Here is a 19,369-nt window from a genome sequence, read left to right on the forward strand (position 1 = left end):
TGTCCTATCATAATAAAGTAAAAACACCAAAAATAAACCTTTAAAAAAACTATCGTTAATTAGTTGGGGAAACAAACTTTCTGAAAGTGATTCTGAAAGATATCTTTGTTGTTATCATTGTAGTTGTGATATGCTATTCTTTTAAATGTAAAACGATTATATGGTTATCGTTATAATTAATGCCTTAAAACGGGCTTTAATAAAAGTAAAAGAGAAGTGGTTTCAGAAATGTATCCGTTGAAGTTCATGTAAAGTAATTATTATTTTAAATAAACTTGTATTTAAACGTAATAAGAACGCATGCAGTCAGGAAAATATTCATAACACATTATGCACAAGAATAGTGTTAAATTACAGTGGTTTCATATTATATAACACTATATTAGTCTTACAGTTATTTATTTTAATGTTTCAGCTCTAATACGCAGCTGAGGTGATTCCTTTACTTTGTATTTCCACCATCCCGGTGTTGGTAATACCTCTCAACGTCATCTCCAGCCTGACCAATTACCGCCTTCCATAGCTTTCTGTCCATCCTACTTGTTGCTGGGCGGGCCATCACACCAGCCGCTCTCGCCGCTCATTGGCCGACGCCCTCTATGACCATGACGCCTCGGCCAATCAGAGGAGTCAGTCGATCGTGTGAGTGAGGGATTGTCGCTGCGCAGGTTAGCTGATGCTGCCCTGGATCTCTATAGAGTTTGAATGGAAATAGCAGCGCGTGAATTTCAGCTCACCTGTACAGAAAAGCGTCCTCACAAACACACGGGGGCAAAATGGACATCCTCAAGTCTCTAGGACACCCGGAAGAAATAATCAACCTATTTAAATACAAAATAGCAGGCTGTCGTTCTGTCATGCCTAAACTGGATTATGTAAGTAAATGCATTTTAAACGTTCATCTGTAATATTCATTCAATGTGCGTGTATGTCCAAGCACAATATATGTTTTGCATTTGTCTGTCATTATGCATTATGCAGCACTTAAACAGAGATTAAATAAAGTTGCATCTGATAGAGTTTTGCATCTAAAGATGCTACATGACTATTATTTTTCAGCAAGCAGGACATAAAGAGAGTGTCAGCATCAAATGGATTTGATTTAATCCTGGACTGGAGGGGAAGGTTAGTTTTAACAGAAAGGAGAACCAAGGATTCGTCTTATATAATGAGCTTTGACGACTGGAGGGTCAGACTGGGGTGATGATGCTCTGCGCATGTTTGACAGCTAATCCACATCCACACCGATAAACACACTCCTCACACTCACTGACAGAACGACAGAACGATAGATAGATAGATAGATACCCATCTGAAAGGGAACGTTCTCAGAACTTTGACTAAGAACTCTCAAAGTTCTGAACAAACGTGCTTTCAGTGACATTAACAGAACGTTCATTCCCAGATAGCACACGAATATGGCAAGCCGTTTTAGCCTAAAAAGTACTAAGCGTTACTCGTCGTAATTGCATTTTTACTAGTAGCAATTCAGTTAGAGAGCTCTATACAGGGGCGGCTGGCCCATGGTGGGCGATAGTGCATCGCCCTCCTTGAGCCACACGAAAAAAGAGAGGAGAAAAAGACTCTTATTTTGCTAGTCCTAGTCTGCATATTACTGTACAATCAACAGCCTGAATGTCACTTTCAAACCTAAAACCCCGCCCCCTTGGGGCGATCTCAGTCAGATTGAAAATCGCCCCAGCCGGTCTCATAGAGTTATATTGTGAGATTTTTTTTTTCAAATTTTGAACCCTACAATGCATTTCAATGGGCACCGGGAGGGCTCGCCCCAACGTGATTTCGTAATACGCACTGATGCGTGCTCGAAGATGTACAGCACGCACGCGTGTAGCGAGACGTCTGAATGCATTGGCCATGCTTTCAATGGAGAGGGAACTTATGAGGAACATGCCTGATTTTAATGAGAGGGTAATTGATCACTTTGCCTGCTTAAAAGAGAAGCGAGCAAAATTTCAATACAAGTGATGTGTGTTATTAAATGGTGAATTGTTTATGTTATCGCGGCCGTAGCCAGCTATGAGGTCACCGAGGTCCGGACCTCGGTCATTTTTTATATTCAAAAATAAAATGTCAAGCTCTTAGAATGATTATTTAGCCGTTTAAACCACCTCATATCACATGAGTGTTTGCAATCCATGTTGCTACGAGAAGCTAGCGCAGTGATAGGGGCTTGAGAACGCGTTGAGTGAGAGCGCGGGTGCAGCAGCCTCCGTTTGTTGCCAGATCCACCTATTATACGTGTTTTTTGACTCGTTTGTCCAATTTAGTGTGACACTTTGGGACGTTTATAAAGTGGAAAGTTGAACGTTAGTTTTATGTCAGTGTCATTATTCTAACGTTATTTTTATAACTTGTTATAAAATAAAAATTCCCTCAGCTAAAAAAAAAAAACGAACTTTCCATGTAAAACATTATACTGAATAAAAAATCTTTCACAATCATCTACATGTCTGTCTATTTTGAAGTTTAGGCTATATGTAGTGCATTTGTGGGTGTTATTATAGCACAATTCTTAACACCTCACTAATTTTCAAACCCTGGTTACGGCCTTGTATGTTATATGTTGTATTCTCCAAATGTTGAATTTTAAATAGTTGTATTGATTGCATATTGGCAGCCAAATTTATACTGAATATGTTCTGGAAAGATTTGATTAATTACAGTTTTAATATGAGAAATAAAAAGTCTTTAATTGTAAAGCAGTATGGCTTTTTTTTTTTTTTTTTTTACTCTTAGAGGGCTAACTAGTTGATGACAATGTGTCTCTTGATGGCCATGGTGGAAGTGTTTCAGTGTATTTGAGACCATTGCGATAAATTTAATATAGCTATTCAAAATACTGTACAGTTTGTACAATTCATGCCTGATGTTGCCATCTAGGAACAGGGAAACCAAATCAAACAATGCAATGTAATGCTGTAAAGTTGGCTATCTGAATTTTATCATTTTACCCATTAAAGCGGTTATCTTTGCCAAAATCGGAACAGTTGCCCCCCCAGAGATATTTGTCAGGAGCCGCCACTGGCTCTATAATTAAAATCCTGCTAGTAACAATGCCAATTAGAGAGCTCTACAAATGAATTTTTACTAGTTACAATTACAATTTGAGAGCGCTCCAATTCAATTCTTACTAGTAACAATTCAAATAGAGAGCTCTACAACAGAATTTTTACTAGTAAGAATTTAAATTAGAGAGCTCTACAACTGAACTATTACTAGTAACAATTACAATCAGAAAGCTCTCTAAATCAATTTTTACTAGTAATAATTCTAATTAGAGAGCTCTCTAAATAAATTTTTACTAGTAAAAATTCTAATTAGAGAGCTCTCTAATTCAGTTTTTACTACTAAAAATCAGTTTAGAGAGCTCTCTAATTCAATTATTCGTGGTAAGAACTGAAGTAGAGAGCTCTTTAATTGGATTACAGAGCTCTGCAATTAAACATATCTTTAATGAGGTTTTTTACTAGTAAAAATGGAATTATAGAGCTCTGTAATTGCATTTATACTAGTAATAATTAAATTAAAGTGCTCTCTAATCTGAATTATTACTAGTAAAAACTGAATTAGAGCTCTAATTGGAATTATTACTAGTAAAAATTGATTTAGAGAGCTCTCTAATTGGAATTGTTACTAGCAAAAAAATATAGTATAGTATATTTAGCATAGTATATTTTAGGATAAAACGGCTTGCCATACAGGTACGTCTGCAAGATGTCTTTTAAAGATCACTTGATCTGGAAAGCATCTGCTGTGAACAAACATCTGACAGATTTACATTTTACATACATTCTAAATCATAAACATCTTAAAGACATCTAATAGACGTCTATTTGACATCTGATATTACACAAACCAAAGATGTCTCCTAGATGTACGTGTGCAATCAGGGTTCAGTTGTCTAGTCTTTAATAATGTTCTCGTAATGTTAGCACAAAAACATTATATATACATCGTTCAGAAACGATTTAGTTGGATGTTTGTCTGACATTCAAAAAAATGTTAACGCTTGTTTTAGAATCTTCGGAGAACATTTAAAAAGACCGCCGTTTACAAAATTCTAAAATGGAATGTTACATAACGTTTGCATAACCAAGATAAAACGTTTTTAAAACATTTTGACAGTTAGGAGAACATTCAGAAATATTGTTTTCATAACTTAATGGAAACGTTAGCAAAACGTTCTTAGAACATAAATTTGTTCATAAATAGATAGATACCCATCTAACAGGGAACGTTGAACAAACGTTCTTACAGTAGCATTAATGGAACGTTCATTCAGAGTTATCTAGTGTTTAATAATATTCTCAAAACGTTAGATATGAGTTATACATCGGAACAAGGAACGATTTTGTTTAGAAACGTTTTTGGATGTTTGTTTTATATACATTTTTAAAAAAGTTGTTTCAGAGAACATTCAAACGCAACCTTGTTTGCAAAATTATAAAATGGAATGTTATCATAACGTTTACATAATAAAGATAACATTTTTAAACACTGGAAATTTTGACAGTTCAGAGAACATTCATAAATATAATTTTCATAACGTAATGGGAACGTTGTTAAACCAATTTTGTTTGATAGATATAGATAGATGCAAAACGTTCTTTGAACATTATTTTGTTCTCTGTACCACTAGATGTCGCTGCATCTTTATACTTTTATTTTCCATGTGTTTCTTTAAATGTAAACGAAATATAGGCCTTCATTCTTCAGTCTTGTTTAATTTCACAAATATGCTTTTAAATCTACATTATAGTATTTAAAAATGCACTGTGTTATGAATTGTGTGCTTAAATGTTTATTGTTGTTTTGTTTTGCTAATATTGCTAATATAAAAGGTTAGCATAACCTATTTTAACGATTATCAGCCTGTATATTAGATTGTATAAAAACAACTTGATTTAATATGTGCGCGTAATTGTTTTAATACAAGTCTATACACTACTATTCAAACGTTTAGACACACGTGACTGAATTAAAGGCTTACAGTGAAATTTGTAGATAAAAAAATAAGATAATCCCATTTGTGAATTTCATTATAAGTCTACTTTTTACATTTTTTAAACTGTAGTAGATAGCAGAGGAAAACAGCGACACGTGTCTAGCGTACGCTTGGATAATCTAATAAAGTTTTGATTTATTTTTATTATTTTATTTTAATTTTATTTCGATGTTTTGGTCACTAGATATTCCCCATACATATTTCTAAAGACTTAGCTGTTAATTTAAAATGTGTAAAAAAAAAAAAAAGTCCTCAAGTTTGAGTAGGCGTGTCCATACTTGACTCGACTAGTAGTGTGTACTTAGCAAACTGCGTGTTTTATCGTTTAAAGCGGGGAGGAGAGTCAAACCCCAGCCAATAATAAAGCCTCAATATGGGGTGAATAGCTTTAATAATCTGTTTACATATCAGGTTACCGATATTTCAGTCGTGCCATTGCGCGTAAAAACGCGCCCCTCTGACGCTCCGCGGAGCGACGGGCGTTTCACTTCCCCTCAGGCGAACAACTTTACAAACAGTTTAAACAAAGTTTTGCACTTGTAAACAAAAGCAAGAGTTGCAGGAGCTCGTTCGCACATGGCTGGAGTCAGCGGTAAGAGCGCCGTGTCGTTCTCCGTGCTCAAGCGCTCGTTCTCCCTGCGCGGCTCCCCGCGATCAGTGCTCACTGGCGGGCGGCGGAGCGCGCAGGAAGGGCGGCTGATGGCCCGTCCTCCTCACCCGCTCCGGACTCACCGACACCCCGCGTATGTGTGTTTCTCCTGCCAGGACTCCATGAGCGAAACCCTGCGGACCTGCTATGCCTATCTGAACCAGACCAGCCGGAGCTTCGCGGCGGTGATCCAGGCCCTGGACGGAGAGCTGCGGTAAGATCTGCAGAGCGCTGCGGGAGAGGCGTGACCTCCGCCAGTAAACAACAGCTTTGGAGAAGCGCTGCACTGTGCACGAGTACTTTAGAGAAGCATATGCACGTTTTAGACGTATTTAAGTGTGCTTTAGTTGTTTGCAAGGTTTGAGTTTATATATAAATGACCTTGAGGAACATGCGCTTTCTTAAGAAGTTGCTCGAGATCACATCGACGCGAGGAACGTACAGATTTGCAAAGTATTTGCTAACCAAATATGCAAATAAAACAAACCTGCTAGCTTATATACACTGTCACATTCTACATTCGTTTACATTCTATAAATTATATGCACATTATGTAAGTACATACTTCAGTGCATGCAATTTTGGAATAAATGTTTGTGTGGGTGTGTGCAAAACAGCAGATTTTTATAGTTTTTAAAATTATATAACTTGAATGTTATACAAATCTGTCATTTTGCATGCATGTGTGTGTGTGTGTGTGTGTGTGTGTGTGTGTGTGTGTGTGTGTATGTGCAGGTAAATATATATGATACAAAGGTGAAACTTCCTGTAGTTTATTAGAAGATATAGAAATATAGAAGTTATAGAAATGTGTTTAAGTTATCTAGCATTTTGCCAAAAATCTTAAGGATATTAAGTAAAAATCATGTTCCTTAAATATATTTTGTACAAAAAAAATATCAAAATGTAATTTTTGATTAGTAGTATGCATTGCTTAGAACTTCATTTGGACAACTTTGAAGGCGATTTTCTCAATATTTTGATTATTTTGCACCCTCAGATTCCAGATTTTCAAATGGTTGTATGTCATCTAAATATTGTCTTATCCTAACAAACCATACATCAATGAAAAGCTTATTTATTAGCTTTCAGGTGATGTATAACTCTCAATTTCCAAAAAATTACCCTTTTGACTGGTGTGTGTATATATATATATATATATATATATATATATAATGCATACCCTTTGATGAAGTGTATATTATAGAAGTTACTGAAATCTGATGTTTATATATATATATATATATATATATATATATATAAACAGACACTCATGTCAAACAACAAAATTACTAAAACTGTAACAAAATTTAAAATGAAAACAGAAAATATACAAATCAATTTAAAAAAAAATTTTAGTTGCAAAAGACTAAAATTACTAAAACTAAAATAAAAATTCATAGAAAATAAACAGACATTTTTAAAAAACAAAAACTAATAAAAACAAAAGGATAAAAGCATAAAAAAGGATATAAAAAAGAAAACGTGAGTTATAAAGGCAGAATTTAAGTGAAAGTACAAAAATTGCTAAAAATAAAATTACTAAAAATTAAATAGACATAAAAAACAAAACAAAAACAACCACAAAATTACTAAAACCTAAACTGAAGTTAAAATAAAAACCTAATTCAAAAAAAATTACAATAAAAGTAAATTATTATTTATAAATAAATATATATATATTATATTTTATATTTATATATATAAACAGACACTCATGGCAAACATTGGGTCGGTCATGTCCGGCATGTTTCTAGACTGTTTTTGGTCTGCAGGGTCGTGGATGTTGTGTTGTATTTATATCAGCTGCTGAATATAGCTTGTGTTTGTTCACTCTGTGTTGTCTATTAATTCAGTGGATGTTAAATGGTTAACTTCTCTCACTCAGGCATGCCGTGTGTATTTTCTACCTGGTTCTGCGAGCTCTGGACACAGTGGAGGACGACATGAGCATCCCGCTGGAGACCAAGGTCCCATTGCTGCACGACTTCCACACGTTCCTCTATCAGCCCGAATGGTGCTTCACTGAGAGCAAAGAGAAAGACCGGCAGGTGCTGGCGGATTTCCCCACGGTTAGTCCAACACAACACATCACAACTAAAGCAAATATTAAAGAATTGCATTTTGTAAAAAGAGAATGAAGTGTATTTTTAGGAATTTTTGCATTGACTTAATTTATTTATTTATTTATTTGAACACATTTTACGTCAAAATTCTTGCTGTAAAGAAACAAATAATTGTACTAAAACTTATTTTTGGGACATAACTCTCATTATTTTCACTCTAATTACTGGAATGTAAATTGTTATTTATAAAGAAATATATAAAAAAAAGTTATTAGTTAATAGTATTTTGCATAAAGAATAAAACCCATTTTTGCAGCATATTTTTAGAATTTTTTTGTATTAACCATTTAGGTTTTTTGGCATTATTTTGATGATATTAAAAATATTTAATATATTGTTATAATTTTTATTTTATTTATGTGTGTGTGTGTGTGTGTGTGTGTGTGTGTATATATATATATATATATATATATATATATATATATATATATATATATATATATATGTTTTAGAATTATTTAGTAATATCTTTTAGTAATATCAATATCAGTTTTATTATTAATTAATTATACATTTTTAACATAAAAATAATTATTAATTCTCAGAGGTGATATATATTCAGTACAGTAATAAATATATATATTATATTTAATTCTTAATACATTTTTATAATAACAGCATTTTTGTAAATCAACATTTAACATTTAAATAAAATAAGACAAAACATAGCATCTTAAACATTAAATAATTATATACTTTTAATTATTTACATTTTGAATAAGAAAAATCCTTCATTTTATCAAACATTTTTATCAAACAATTTTTTTTACTGATATCATTAACTCATATAACGTTAATATTTCATTCAGTTTTATTAGTAATTTATCATTTTATATTTTTAAAATGTCTATTTTGTTGTTAACTTTAAAAAAAAAAATTCTTGTATATTTTATTTTAAGTAATGACAATTTCTTTTACTTCAAGTTTTAGATTTTATTTTAGGTTTTAGTAATTAGTAATTTTTTAAAATTGTTTTTTGATTTTGGGGTGAAAAAAATATATATGAAGCTCAGGTTTCGTCAGACTTACTAAAACAGCAAAGAAGCATTGGAATTTTTTAATTTTTAATTTTATTTCTTCATTCTTCATTTAATTCTTAATTTTGTTGCTTGCTGCTGTTGTAAAATAAGGCATTTTTAATTGCACGTCTGCTTTTAGAAATTTCTGTTGTTTATTTTTTTATTTTTTTTATTATTTTTTTGTTGTTTGTTTGTTTTTATTTAATACACATTCTTGTACTGTTTTCCTCAGATTTCAGTGGAGTTCAGGAATTTGGGCCAGGAGTATCGGGACGTGATTACAGATATTTGTCACCGGATGGGTGTAGGAATGGCTGAATTCCTAGAGAAGAAGGTTTCTTCCATGAAGGAATGGGACAAGGTAAATTTTACATGCGTGTTTGACACACTGGTTGGATATTTATCCATCTGCTCATAGATTTATATGCATATAACTCACCAAACTGAGACGCACAAGTGCTTTCATTGCATTTTAAAGCATTTCAGACATTCTGCATGAGACATAATGTTGTAAACATCTGTCCACTCTGTATGTTTTGCTCTCAGTACTGTCATTATGTGGCGGGTCTGGTGGGGATCGGACTGTCCCGTCTGTTCTCGGCGTCCCAACTGGAGGACCCTGAGGTGGGTCGGGACACAGAGCTGGCCAACTCAATGGGTCTGTTCCTCCAGAAGACCAACATCATCAGAGACTATTTGGAGGACCAGCAAGAGGGACGGGCCTTCTGGCCGCAGGAGGTACAAACCCTGCTCTCGTCTCGTTCCTGATGCATTTCCATGAACATCCACACTGTAAAAAATAAACCTGTGAATTAGAGAGTCCCGTCATGAGCTTATTAAAACAACATTTAGGAATATTTAGCAAAAGTTATTTACCAGAATTTGTTTACAAGAAAAGTAACATGCTAAAATTAAAAAAAAAAAAATTCTGTATCAAAATCAACAGCTGTGATTGCCAGAGCTTTGCCGTCTTTCATTGTTGAAATGATAATCCATGTGTAAATGCTTATGCGTGTTTCTGCTGCAGGCCTGGAGTCAGTTTGCGGCCCGTCTGGAGGATTTCGCTCATCCTCAGCACCTGAGCTCTGCCCTGTCCTGCCTCAACCTGCTGGTGACCGATGCTCTGCACCACGTCCCGGACGTCATCGCGTACCTGTCCCGCCTCCGCAACCAGAGCGTCTTCAACTTCTGTGCCATTCCTCAGGTCTGAGTTATTTCTGACATTAGCTGAATGTTCCTGCTGAACACCAAACCTTGGTCTGTTTAGGTGGAGTTTAATGGCGCTTACAAACACCAGAGCACGTTCAGTGGGATTAGGTCTCACACAATAGTAGTGAGAATGCATCTTTTATTACAAAGTTAGCTAGTGCTAAAAGAGTGCAGATTATAGAAATTGCACACATGGTTTTAAAAGCACATTCCATGCTGCTTCGCTTTTTTTCTGTGCAGACAATAAAATATAATAAAACAAAACGACTTACATAAATTAGAAACAGTACTAGAAATGTGATATAACCAGTTTATTTCAGTTAGCTGTGAAAATATAGTAGAAATAAAAATTCAACATACAATTTAAAAATAAAACTACGACTAATAAATATGATTAACACAACTGAGTTGCTTAAACTTTAACAAAAATTAAAATGAAAACATAAATTATACAAATAAAATCTAATTCAAAATAGAATAGAAGAAATTTTTAGTAGTAGTAGAATTTTTTTTACATTTTTTAAAAGTTGAAGTTGAAGTGCTACATTTTACTAAAACTGAAAATGAAATAATGAAATGAATGAAAAATTTTTTTTAAACAAAATTAAGAAGAAATGTATAAAAACAACTTAAAAATAGAATATAAAAAACTTAAACTTAACTTATTTTATTTCAGTAATGAAGGAGAATTTCTAATTGTTTAGTTTATTAAATAAAATTACTAAAACTAAAACAGAAAAAAGGTAATAAACTAAACAGATGTTAAAAAACAAACTAATAAAAACGACTACAATATAAAAAAATATTAATACTTTAACTAATATTAAGATGAAAATGGAAAATATAAAAACTAAAAATATAAATACAAAGGTAGGATTTTAATTTTTTTAAAGTTGAAGTTGAAACGCTACATTTACTAAAACTAAAAATGAAATAAAAAGAATAAAAACTGAAACATTAAAAAAAAATGAATAAAACACAAAACAATATTTAAATTGAAAAATATTTATATATATATACAGTACAGACCAAAAGTTTGGACACACCTTGGACACACCTTTGAACCAAAGTTTTCTTTATTTTCATGACTATGAAAATTGTAGATTCACACTGAAGGCATCAACACTATGAATTAACACATGTGGAATTATATACAGTACAAAAAAGTGTGAAACAACTGAAAATATGTCATATTCTAGGTTCTTCAAAGTAGCCACCTTTTGCTTTGATTACTGTTTTGCACACTCTTGGCCTTCTCTTGATGAGCTTTAAGAGGTAGTCACCTGAAATGGTTTTATATATATATATATATATATATATATATATATATATACACTTATTTTATATCAGTTATGAAGGCAGAATTATTAAGACTTTAATATTAAGATGAAAATGGAAAATATAAAAACTAAGAATATAAATACAAAGGTAGAATTTTTTTTTTAAGTTTAAGTTGAAGTGCTTCACTTACTAAAACTAAAACTGAAATAAAAAGAACAAAACATTAAAAAAAAGAATAAAACAAAACAGTATTTAAAAGGAAACTAAAAAAGAAACATATATATATATATATATATATATATATGTATACATGGGCGACATTTGACTCTTGAGTCAGGGGGGGCAAGAAAAAAAAAATCAGATGTAAGCATTAAAACAGTGCCCTACGGTATTGCAGCACATCAAAGCAGTCAATTAAAGCGCTGCACTTCAGCCCGGGCCGATGGGCCCTGACTTTTTTTTACAGCCCAGGGCTACGGCTTCGGGCCAATTTTCACGTCATAGTTCAGACCCAGGCCGGCATCGTGCCTGTTTTAGGCTTCTCCTTATTTTCATAATTTAGACATCCATCAATTATGGTGAAGAAAAAAAAATGCCGCGCTGGTGGAAACAACACGAAACTTCACTTTCGCTTTCACTTTTGAGACCGACTCAGACACAGTTTAGTGTGCTTTAGCGCAGCTGAATCCGCGTTCAAGCGCACACAATAGGCTAAAGCTCGCCCCAAGCACCGGCAAAAATAAATAACAATGAATGTGTCGAGGAAAGAGTAAGGACATAAATGAATTATTTATTAATTAATTTGTGTATTCTGAGTCAGTGTCGCAAAGATCCTGACTGGCAATCTCCTTTTTGAACGCGCCTTTAGAGAGAAATTCATCTTTACGGATTACATGAAAGAGTTTGTGCTTTTGATTTGTTTTATTTCGTTAAGTAATAATTTAAAGCTTTCTATAAATGTATTTATTATGTCTGTGAGGCAAGCATTTCGCTTCATTTTATTAAGCACTCCTGTTCAAGAACCAGATGGCAGAAAGCACATAATTTTTGTTTTATTTATTTTATAAAAATGCTGTAACGTTTTTTTTCGATGTATTACTTGTACTTTGTGAGCAAAAATGACGGATAATTTTAAATTGCTTCCAATGAAAAAAATGCAAGTGATCACGCTGGTGCCTCGATGTCCTGCAAGCTTTAGCTTCCACTTTCTGCACAAACTATGCGCATATAGCGCACATTTATCTGTAACGTTTAAACTACCATTGTTTTATACTTGAACTGTTTTATATCTATAGATTTTATTTTAGGCAAGTCGTGATGATTTGAGAAGGCAAACTGATCAAACAGTATGATCAGTCTTCCGCTGGGCGCTGTTCGGTAAATATATATATATTTAACGAATAAAAAATGCTCCAAGCGTTTTTCTAAATTTGCTAAATACAGGGTTCGTACGGGTGCTTGAATTCCTTGAAAATGCTTGAATTTTAATGTAGTGTTTTCAAGGTTTGAAAAATGCTTGGATTTTGGATGAAGTGCTTGAAAGTGCTTGAATATGCAGTTGCATCGGTTTCATATTAATTCGCTTTCATACTTAATAGTTATTTTTTGTTATGCTTATAATATGTAAAAGAAAGAAAAGAAAAAAACAGCTCCGCTCAAGTGTGCACGTGAGGCTGTAGTGTGATCTGCCGGTCTTTCTTGATGCGCGCCCTCTGATGGAGCAGAGCGCTAGATAAAACATGCCAGTTATCAGGAGGTTGTTGCATCAGTCCTCGATGGCATGAAAACGACAAATAAGAATTATGTTTAAAACGAGAATTTGGGGATCGCAAAATTGCCAGCCTGATGTCCCGGGGCTATTGTGTTTTCCAGTCGGGCTGCTAGAATGTTTCACCGGACTATCTTAAAGTAGAGGGCTCGTGCGGGTCATTACAAACTCATCAATTTAGCCTTATCAAAGTTAAGGCCATACAAAGTTTTAAATGTATTAAATAGTATAAGAAAAGGCTTAATTATAAGTTTAAGAGTTAGGGACGGATATACGAGAATCGCGATAGGGCTGGATAAAACTTCAAAAGGCAATGATATCATATTGAATAAACATACACACTGCACGTTTCAAAGTCAAAACGCGGCACGGATGTCTTTATATGAATGTATCTGAAGGGAACCGGCTGTCCTCAGAAACGTGTCGTTGGCATTTTCATTTCATGTCTGATAAAACTGCTTTAATGCTGATTTGTCTACAGCCGTTACTAGGAAACCGTAATATTTCAGCGCTCCTAAAGCGCCCCCTCGTGACAGGGAATGAATTTGCGAATATTCAGCTGTTTAGCAAGATTATTACAAATATTGGCCCATGTTTTTATGCAGCAAACACATAAGAGTTGTAAATGTAAAAGTTATGTGCTTTCTAAAAATCTAAACAATTGAGACAGTAATATTTATGTTTTAAATAAATTATACTTGATATATCAATTTTAAAGGTATAAAGGATGAAATGCCATTGTATAAGATGTTTTGTTCTTGTGAAAATCTGAATTATAAATCATGTCATTTTATGGCTTGATGTTACTGTACATTGTTCAACCCCACTACAGTGTTCATTTTACCTGTGCAGCTCTTAAAAAGGGTCATAAATTGCCTTAAATTGATATTTAAAAATTCTGTAATACACTGTGAAAATAGTGAAAAAAAATACCTTGATATTTGTGAATAGGAAATCAGGTAGGAGTCTAAATGTCAATCAAAAATATTTTCAATGTTTAAAATATGGTCTTTTTTCATTTGGGCCAGTTAAATTTTATTATTAATTTTATAGTGTCTTTTTGACTACCTTTTAGTACTTTTAGGCTGGAATGTGAAATGTATTTGTGAAAATCCTTCAAGTTTTAGAAAGTTTTCAAGTTTTATAATTTTAGTTTATCATATTTTTTTACAGTCATTTTATAGCAGTCATTAATGTATTACCATAGACATTGCCCTACTCCACTCATACAGTATTACTTTTATTTGTGCAGGTCTTAAAAAGCCTTTAAATTTTATTTTTAAAATACTACAGATACTCAGTAAATTATATAAATTATATATTTTAAATTATATAATTTGTATATTGAATGTTGACTATTTATATGGGGCAATGTTATATGCAATCTAGACAGTTGTTTTTTAATAGCACAATAACATTTGATTTAAAATTTATAACTCATGTATGTGAATATGTAATTTGCCACAGTGCTGGAAAATCTTGAAAATGTACCTTGAAAGTGCTTGAAAAGTGCTTGAATTTTACTTTGGAAAAGGTGTAAGAACCCTGTAAATAAAAAACGAAACTAAATATAAACATTTTGCCATTACATACAAAACTGAACTATTTTATAGCTGAAACAGTAAGTTGTTTTGGGAGAAGGGGAAAATATATTTTTATCCCGTCTATTGCTTCACCGTTATTTCGAGAATAAACCCAGCGTAAATATGCAAATGTCACTCCCAAAACATATCAGCTTGCATGTGCCGAAAAACAAAAGTTTCATACAAATTCTAAATGGATTATAGCCTGGAAAGTGCAAAGCACGCTCCCCTTATTATCACTAAAAGTTCATAGAGATGTCACAAAATTCCGTTATAATTAATAAAGCTCTGTAAACTACACAATTAATATTTTATTTACATCGCGTCTACACTCATAAGATGATTCACGAGCGCACAAAACGGCACTTAATAAAAACCGATCAGGCGCTTTCAGCAGTGAGTGAATTCTGACAAGTGTTTCTAATTGTTCGGAAACAACAGATATGTCTGTGATTGGCTACATTGCTCAACGCTGCAAAAACACGTTGGATAGTTTGCCAGATCTTCAATTGCTTTGCTTTCGTTTGAGGGTTATATAGCACCGTCTAGTTCCCAAGTACAACCGAGCCTAAGCTTGGCTAAAGCAGTTGCAGCGGGGCTGTCGAGGATTCCATGACTAACCACAGGGGGGGCAACTGCCCCCCCTTGCCCCCCCCTAATGTCGCCCATGTATGTATATATGTGTGTGACCCTGGACCACAAAACCAGTCTTAAGTCGCTGGGGTATATTTGTAGCAATAGCCAAAAATACATTGCATGGGTCAAAATTATCGATTTTTCTTTTATGCCAAAAATCATTAGAAATTAAGTAAAGATCATGTTCCATTAAGATTTTTTGTAAAATTCCTACTATAAAAATATCAAAATGTAATTTTTGATTAGTAATATGCATTGTTAAGAACTTCATTTGGACAACTTTAAAGGTGATTTTCTCAGTCTTTAGATTTTTTTGCACCCTCAGATTCCAGATTTTCAAATAGATGTATCTCGGCCAAATATTGTCCTATCCTAACAAACCATACATCAATAGAAAGCTTATTTATTGAGCTTTCATGTGATGTTTACATCTCAGTTTTGTAAAATTTAACCTTATGACTGGTTTTGTGGTCCAGGGTCACATATAACACTTATTTTATATCAGTTATGAAGGCAGAATTATTAAGACTTTAACTAATATTAAGATGAAAATGAAAGTATAAAAACTAAAAATATAAAAAATGGTTATTTTCATTTAAAGTACTAAAATTACTAAAACTGAAAAAAATCGATAAAAATTAAAATTATATTAAGAAACAAAAACTAATAAAAATGACTAAAATATACAACAAAATCATTGAAACAAACAAAATGAAAATAAATAGGATAAAAAAAATATTATTTCACCTACAAAGTCAAAATATCTTTTTTTTGTTTAAAGTTGAACTTCTAAATTGACTAAAACTGACCTGAGAAAAACTGAATATAAATAAAAAGCAACTAATAAAACTATATACCAAGATGAAAGCTCTCCTGTTGTTGACTGTTACTGTGGTGGTGTCCTTCCTCTGGTCAGGTGATGGCGATAGCGACTCTGTCGGCGTGTTACAACAATCCCCAGGTGTTTCAGGGTGTGGTGAAGATCCGGAAGGGTCAGGCGGTGACGCTCATGATGCAGGCCACAAGCATGGGCGCCGTCCAGAGCATCATCGCACAGTACAGTCAGGAGGTGTGTCCTAAAACACGTTTCACAGTCCTCCATACTTGAGTCATTTACTCTGATAATCCTAAACCTGTCCTCCTCTCAAAGATCCTGCAGAAGGTGTCCGTCACAGACCCGTCCCGTGAGAAGACGCTGCTCATCCTGAACGTCATCCGTGAGAAGAGCCTGTCTCCAGCCGCGTTGTCGTCTCGCGCGCACCACATCTCTCCGGTCTACGTCTCGGCCGCCATGCTGTTAGCGGCACTCAGCTGGCAGTACCTGAACGCTACGGCCGGACAGCCACCAGGGGGTGCAGACATGCAGGGACACTGAGACGACTCCCGAAAACTCAATCTGCCAAACCAGAACGGTTGAGAAAGACACCAGTTTGGGATTTTTAGGTTTTTTCTATTTCACTGAAAGTTGTTCAGATCATTTTCACCACATAAGCAAATGAGGAAATAATAAGAAATGCATATAAAAAAAAATAATATGAAAAAGTTTTTTATATTTCCTAAATATATGAAAGTATATGTGTGTGTATATATATATATATATATATATATATATATACAGTACACACACACTGCTGCTCAAAAGTTTCATCAAGGCCTCATTTATTTGATCAAAAATACTGAAAAAACTCTAATGTGAAATATTATTTCAATTTAAAATAACTGTTTTCTATGTGAATATATTTTAAATTGTAATTTATTCCTGTGATACAATGTTGAATTTTCAGCATCATTACTCCAGTCTTCAGTGTCACATGATCCTTTAGAAATCAAGATCGAAAATAGTTGTGCTACTTAATATTTTTTTGGAACCTGTGATATTTTTTTTAGGATTCTTTGATCAATAAAAGCTAAAAATTTATTTAAGCATTTATTTAAAATAGAAAGGTTTTCTAACAATATACACTACTGTTCAAAAGTTTGGGGTCAGGAGATTTGTATTCTTTCTTTTTTTTGAAAGAAATTAGTACTTATATTCACCAAAGATGTGTTAGATGAATAAAAAGTGATAGCGTAGATTTATATTGTTAGAAAAGATTTATATTTTGAATAAATGCTGTTCTTTTTAACTTGTTAGTTATCATAGAATCCTGAAAAAAAGAATCACAGGTTGCAAAAAATATTTGGCAGCACAACTGTTCTTGATCCTGATTTCTGAAGGATCATGTAACACTTAAGACAGGAGTAACGGCTGATGAAAATTCAGCTTTGCATCACAGGAATAAATTACATTTTAAGGTATATTACATTAAAAACCATTATTTTATATTGTAATAACATTTTGCAATATTACTGATTTTTTTTCTGTATTTTTGATCAAATAAATGCAGCCTTGATGAGCAGAAGAAATGTTTTTAAAAAACATTAAAAATCAAACTTTTGAGCATATTATATATTAAAACTATATTGATAACTAATTTAAACTATAATTTTTTATATATTGAATTAGTTTTTATGTATGTATTATGTAAAAATACAAAAATAGATATATAACTAATTCATTATATAAAATTATAGTTTTCTTTTTTTGTTTTTGTGGTCAAATATGATCTGATGACGAGTTTTGTTGCATCTTCAATGGATGTTTATGTAGGTACATTTGAGACTCTCAAATGTTAATTATTCTAAAGTTATTTTCTATGACGCTGAGGTTTTTTCATTGATCTTCTGTTTTTGTTCCATCAAATCATCCTAAACGTCAAGCACACAGGAAAAAAATACATTTTCGTTCAAGTATTAAAAAAAAAACCAGTCTGTCATTTAGACAGAAATTTGTAAAAGTTCTAAATTTTACGCAGCCTTTCAAGCAGTTGAAGTCTGATCATTTAAAACCGTACATAACATGGTGTTTTTTTGGGTTGATTATTCAAAAACATGTTTAAGTCATATTTAACCCTAAAATTAAAAAATAATAATAAATTAAGCCTAATTGTTGGACCATTATTATTTTTTAAATTTAATATATTATATTAAAATATATTATAATAATACTAGAATGCTTCACAATGCAAAAAACAATAATATTATAATTACATAAATTATTTTAGATTTTATTTTATTTACAAAAAAAATCTAATATCAGCTCTAAGAAATTATTTAATGAAAATAATGCATTATAGTGCTTTATTGCATTATTTTTATTACAATTTCTCATTGCTGTTATTAGATTTTTGTGAATAAAATAAGACAAATTTAAAAAGTGTATATAAAATAATACAAAAATAATAATTATGAAAACAATGTCACTTTTGCACAAACTTCTGAATCGTCCCAAAAAATATTATTATTATTTTTTTAATTTTTTTTTTTTTTATGGGGTGTAAAAATGACCCGGACATGTTCTTGACTGGTTTTATCAGATTCACTCGTGTGGTTTGGATGTTTGTCACTCATCGTGTGAATTCAGGTTGTATGTTTTCAGAACATATGTGTGCAAATGTCAAAGTAGTTTAGCGTTGTTCAGGTCTCATCTCAACACTGTGAAACGCTGGATTAGAGTCTGGTTTTGCACATGAATTGGTCCATTTTCATTGGGTCAGTTTGAATATTTAGTCACTGCCAAGTAAAGAACCAAATATCTGATGTTTGAACTGCAGCAGACGACTGTAAAGTGCCCTTAATATTCAGCTTTTATGTGGAAAAGCTAGCAAAAACTTTGTACATATCAAAGGATCGGTTTAATTAGCATTGCTATGTAATGTGGGAGTTTGATTTGTATATACATTTAGAGATAATAAATATGGTAAAAATCTATTTCACTGGATTCATTGAATGTGTATGTTAGCTTTTAGGAACTTAGCAACACCCTAGCAACCACCTGGAACACTATAACAACACTCAACAACATCCTAGCAACGCTTTAGCAAATATAACACCAACTATAACACTCTGGCAACCACCCTGAAGACCTTAGCAACACTCTAGCAATCACCTGAAACAGTGTAACAATACTCAACAACATCCTAGCAATGCTTTAGAATCTGTAACACCATAGAAACCACTTAACAACACCCTG

General features: G+C 32.9%; 1 protein-coding gene across 2 annotated transcripts; it reads left to right on the forward strand.

The window, feature by feature from the left end:
* The first annotated feature begins 666 nt into the window (after nucleotides 1–666).
* Nucleotides 667–19,107, forward strand: LOC141283131 (squalene synthase-like). Of its 2 annotated transcripts, XM_073816406.1 has the most exons (8): nucleotides 667–875; nucleotides 5,792–5,889; nucleotides 7,564–7,747; nucleotides 9,053–9,181; nucleotides 9,367–9,558; nucleotides 9,848–10,024; nucleotides 16,214–16,366; nucleotides 16,448–19,107. In XM_073816406.1, the coding sequence occupies exons 1-8, from the start codon at nucleotides 777–779 to the stop codon at nucleotides 16,670–16,672; spliced, it is 1,257 nt and encodes a 418-aa protein (XP_073672507.1). In that variant the 5' UTR covers nucleotides 667–776; the 3' UTR covers nucleotides 16,673–19,107. The 2 variants fall into 2 exon arrangements, with proteins under 2 accessions (XP_073672507.1, XP_073672506.1); XM_073816405.1 differs by lacking the exon at nucleotides 667–875 and having other exon boundaries at nucleotides 5,503–5,889.
* Nucleotides 19,108–19,369: the final 262 nt, after the last annotated feature.

The sequence above is a fragment of the Garra rufa genome, chromosome 13, assembly GCF_049309525.1.
Source record: "Garra rufa chromosome 13, GarRuf1.0, whole genome shotgun sequence".
Classification (NCBI taxonomy): Eukaryota; Metazoa; Chordata; class Actinopteri; order Cypriniformes; family Cyprinidae; genus Garra; species Garra rufa.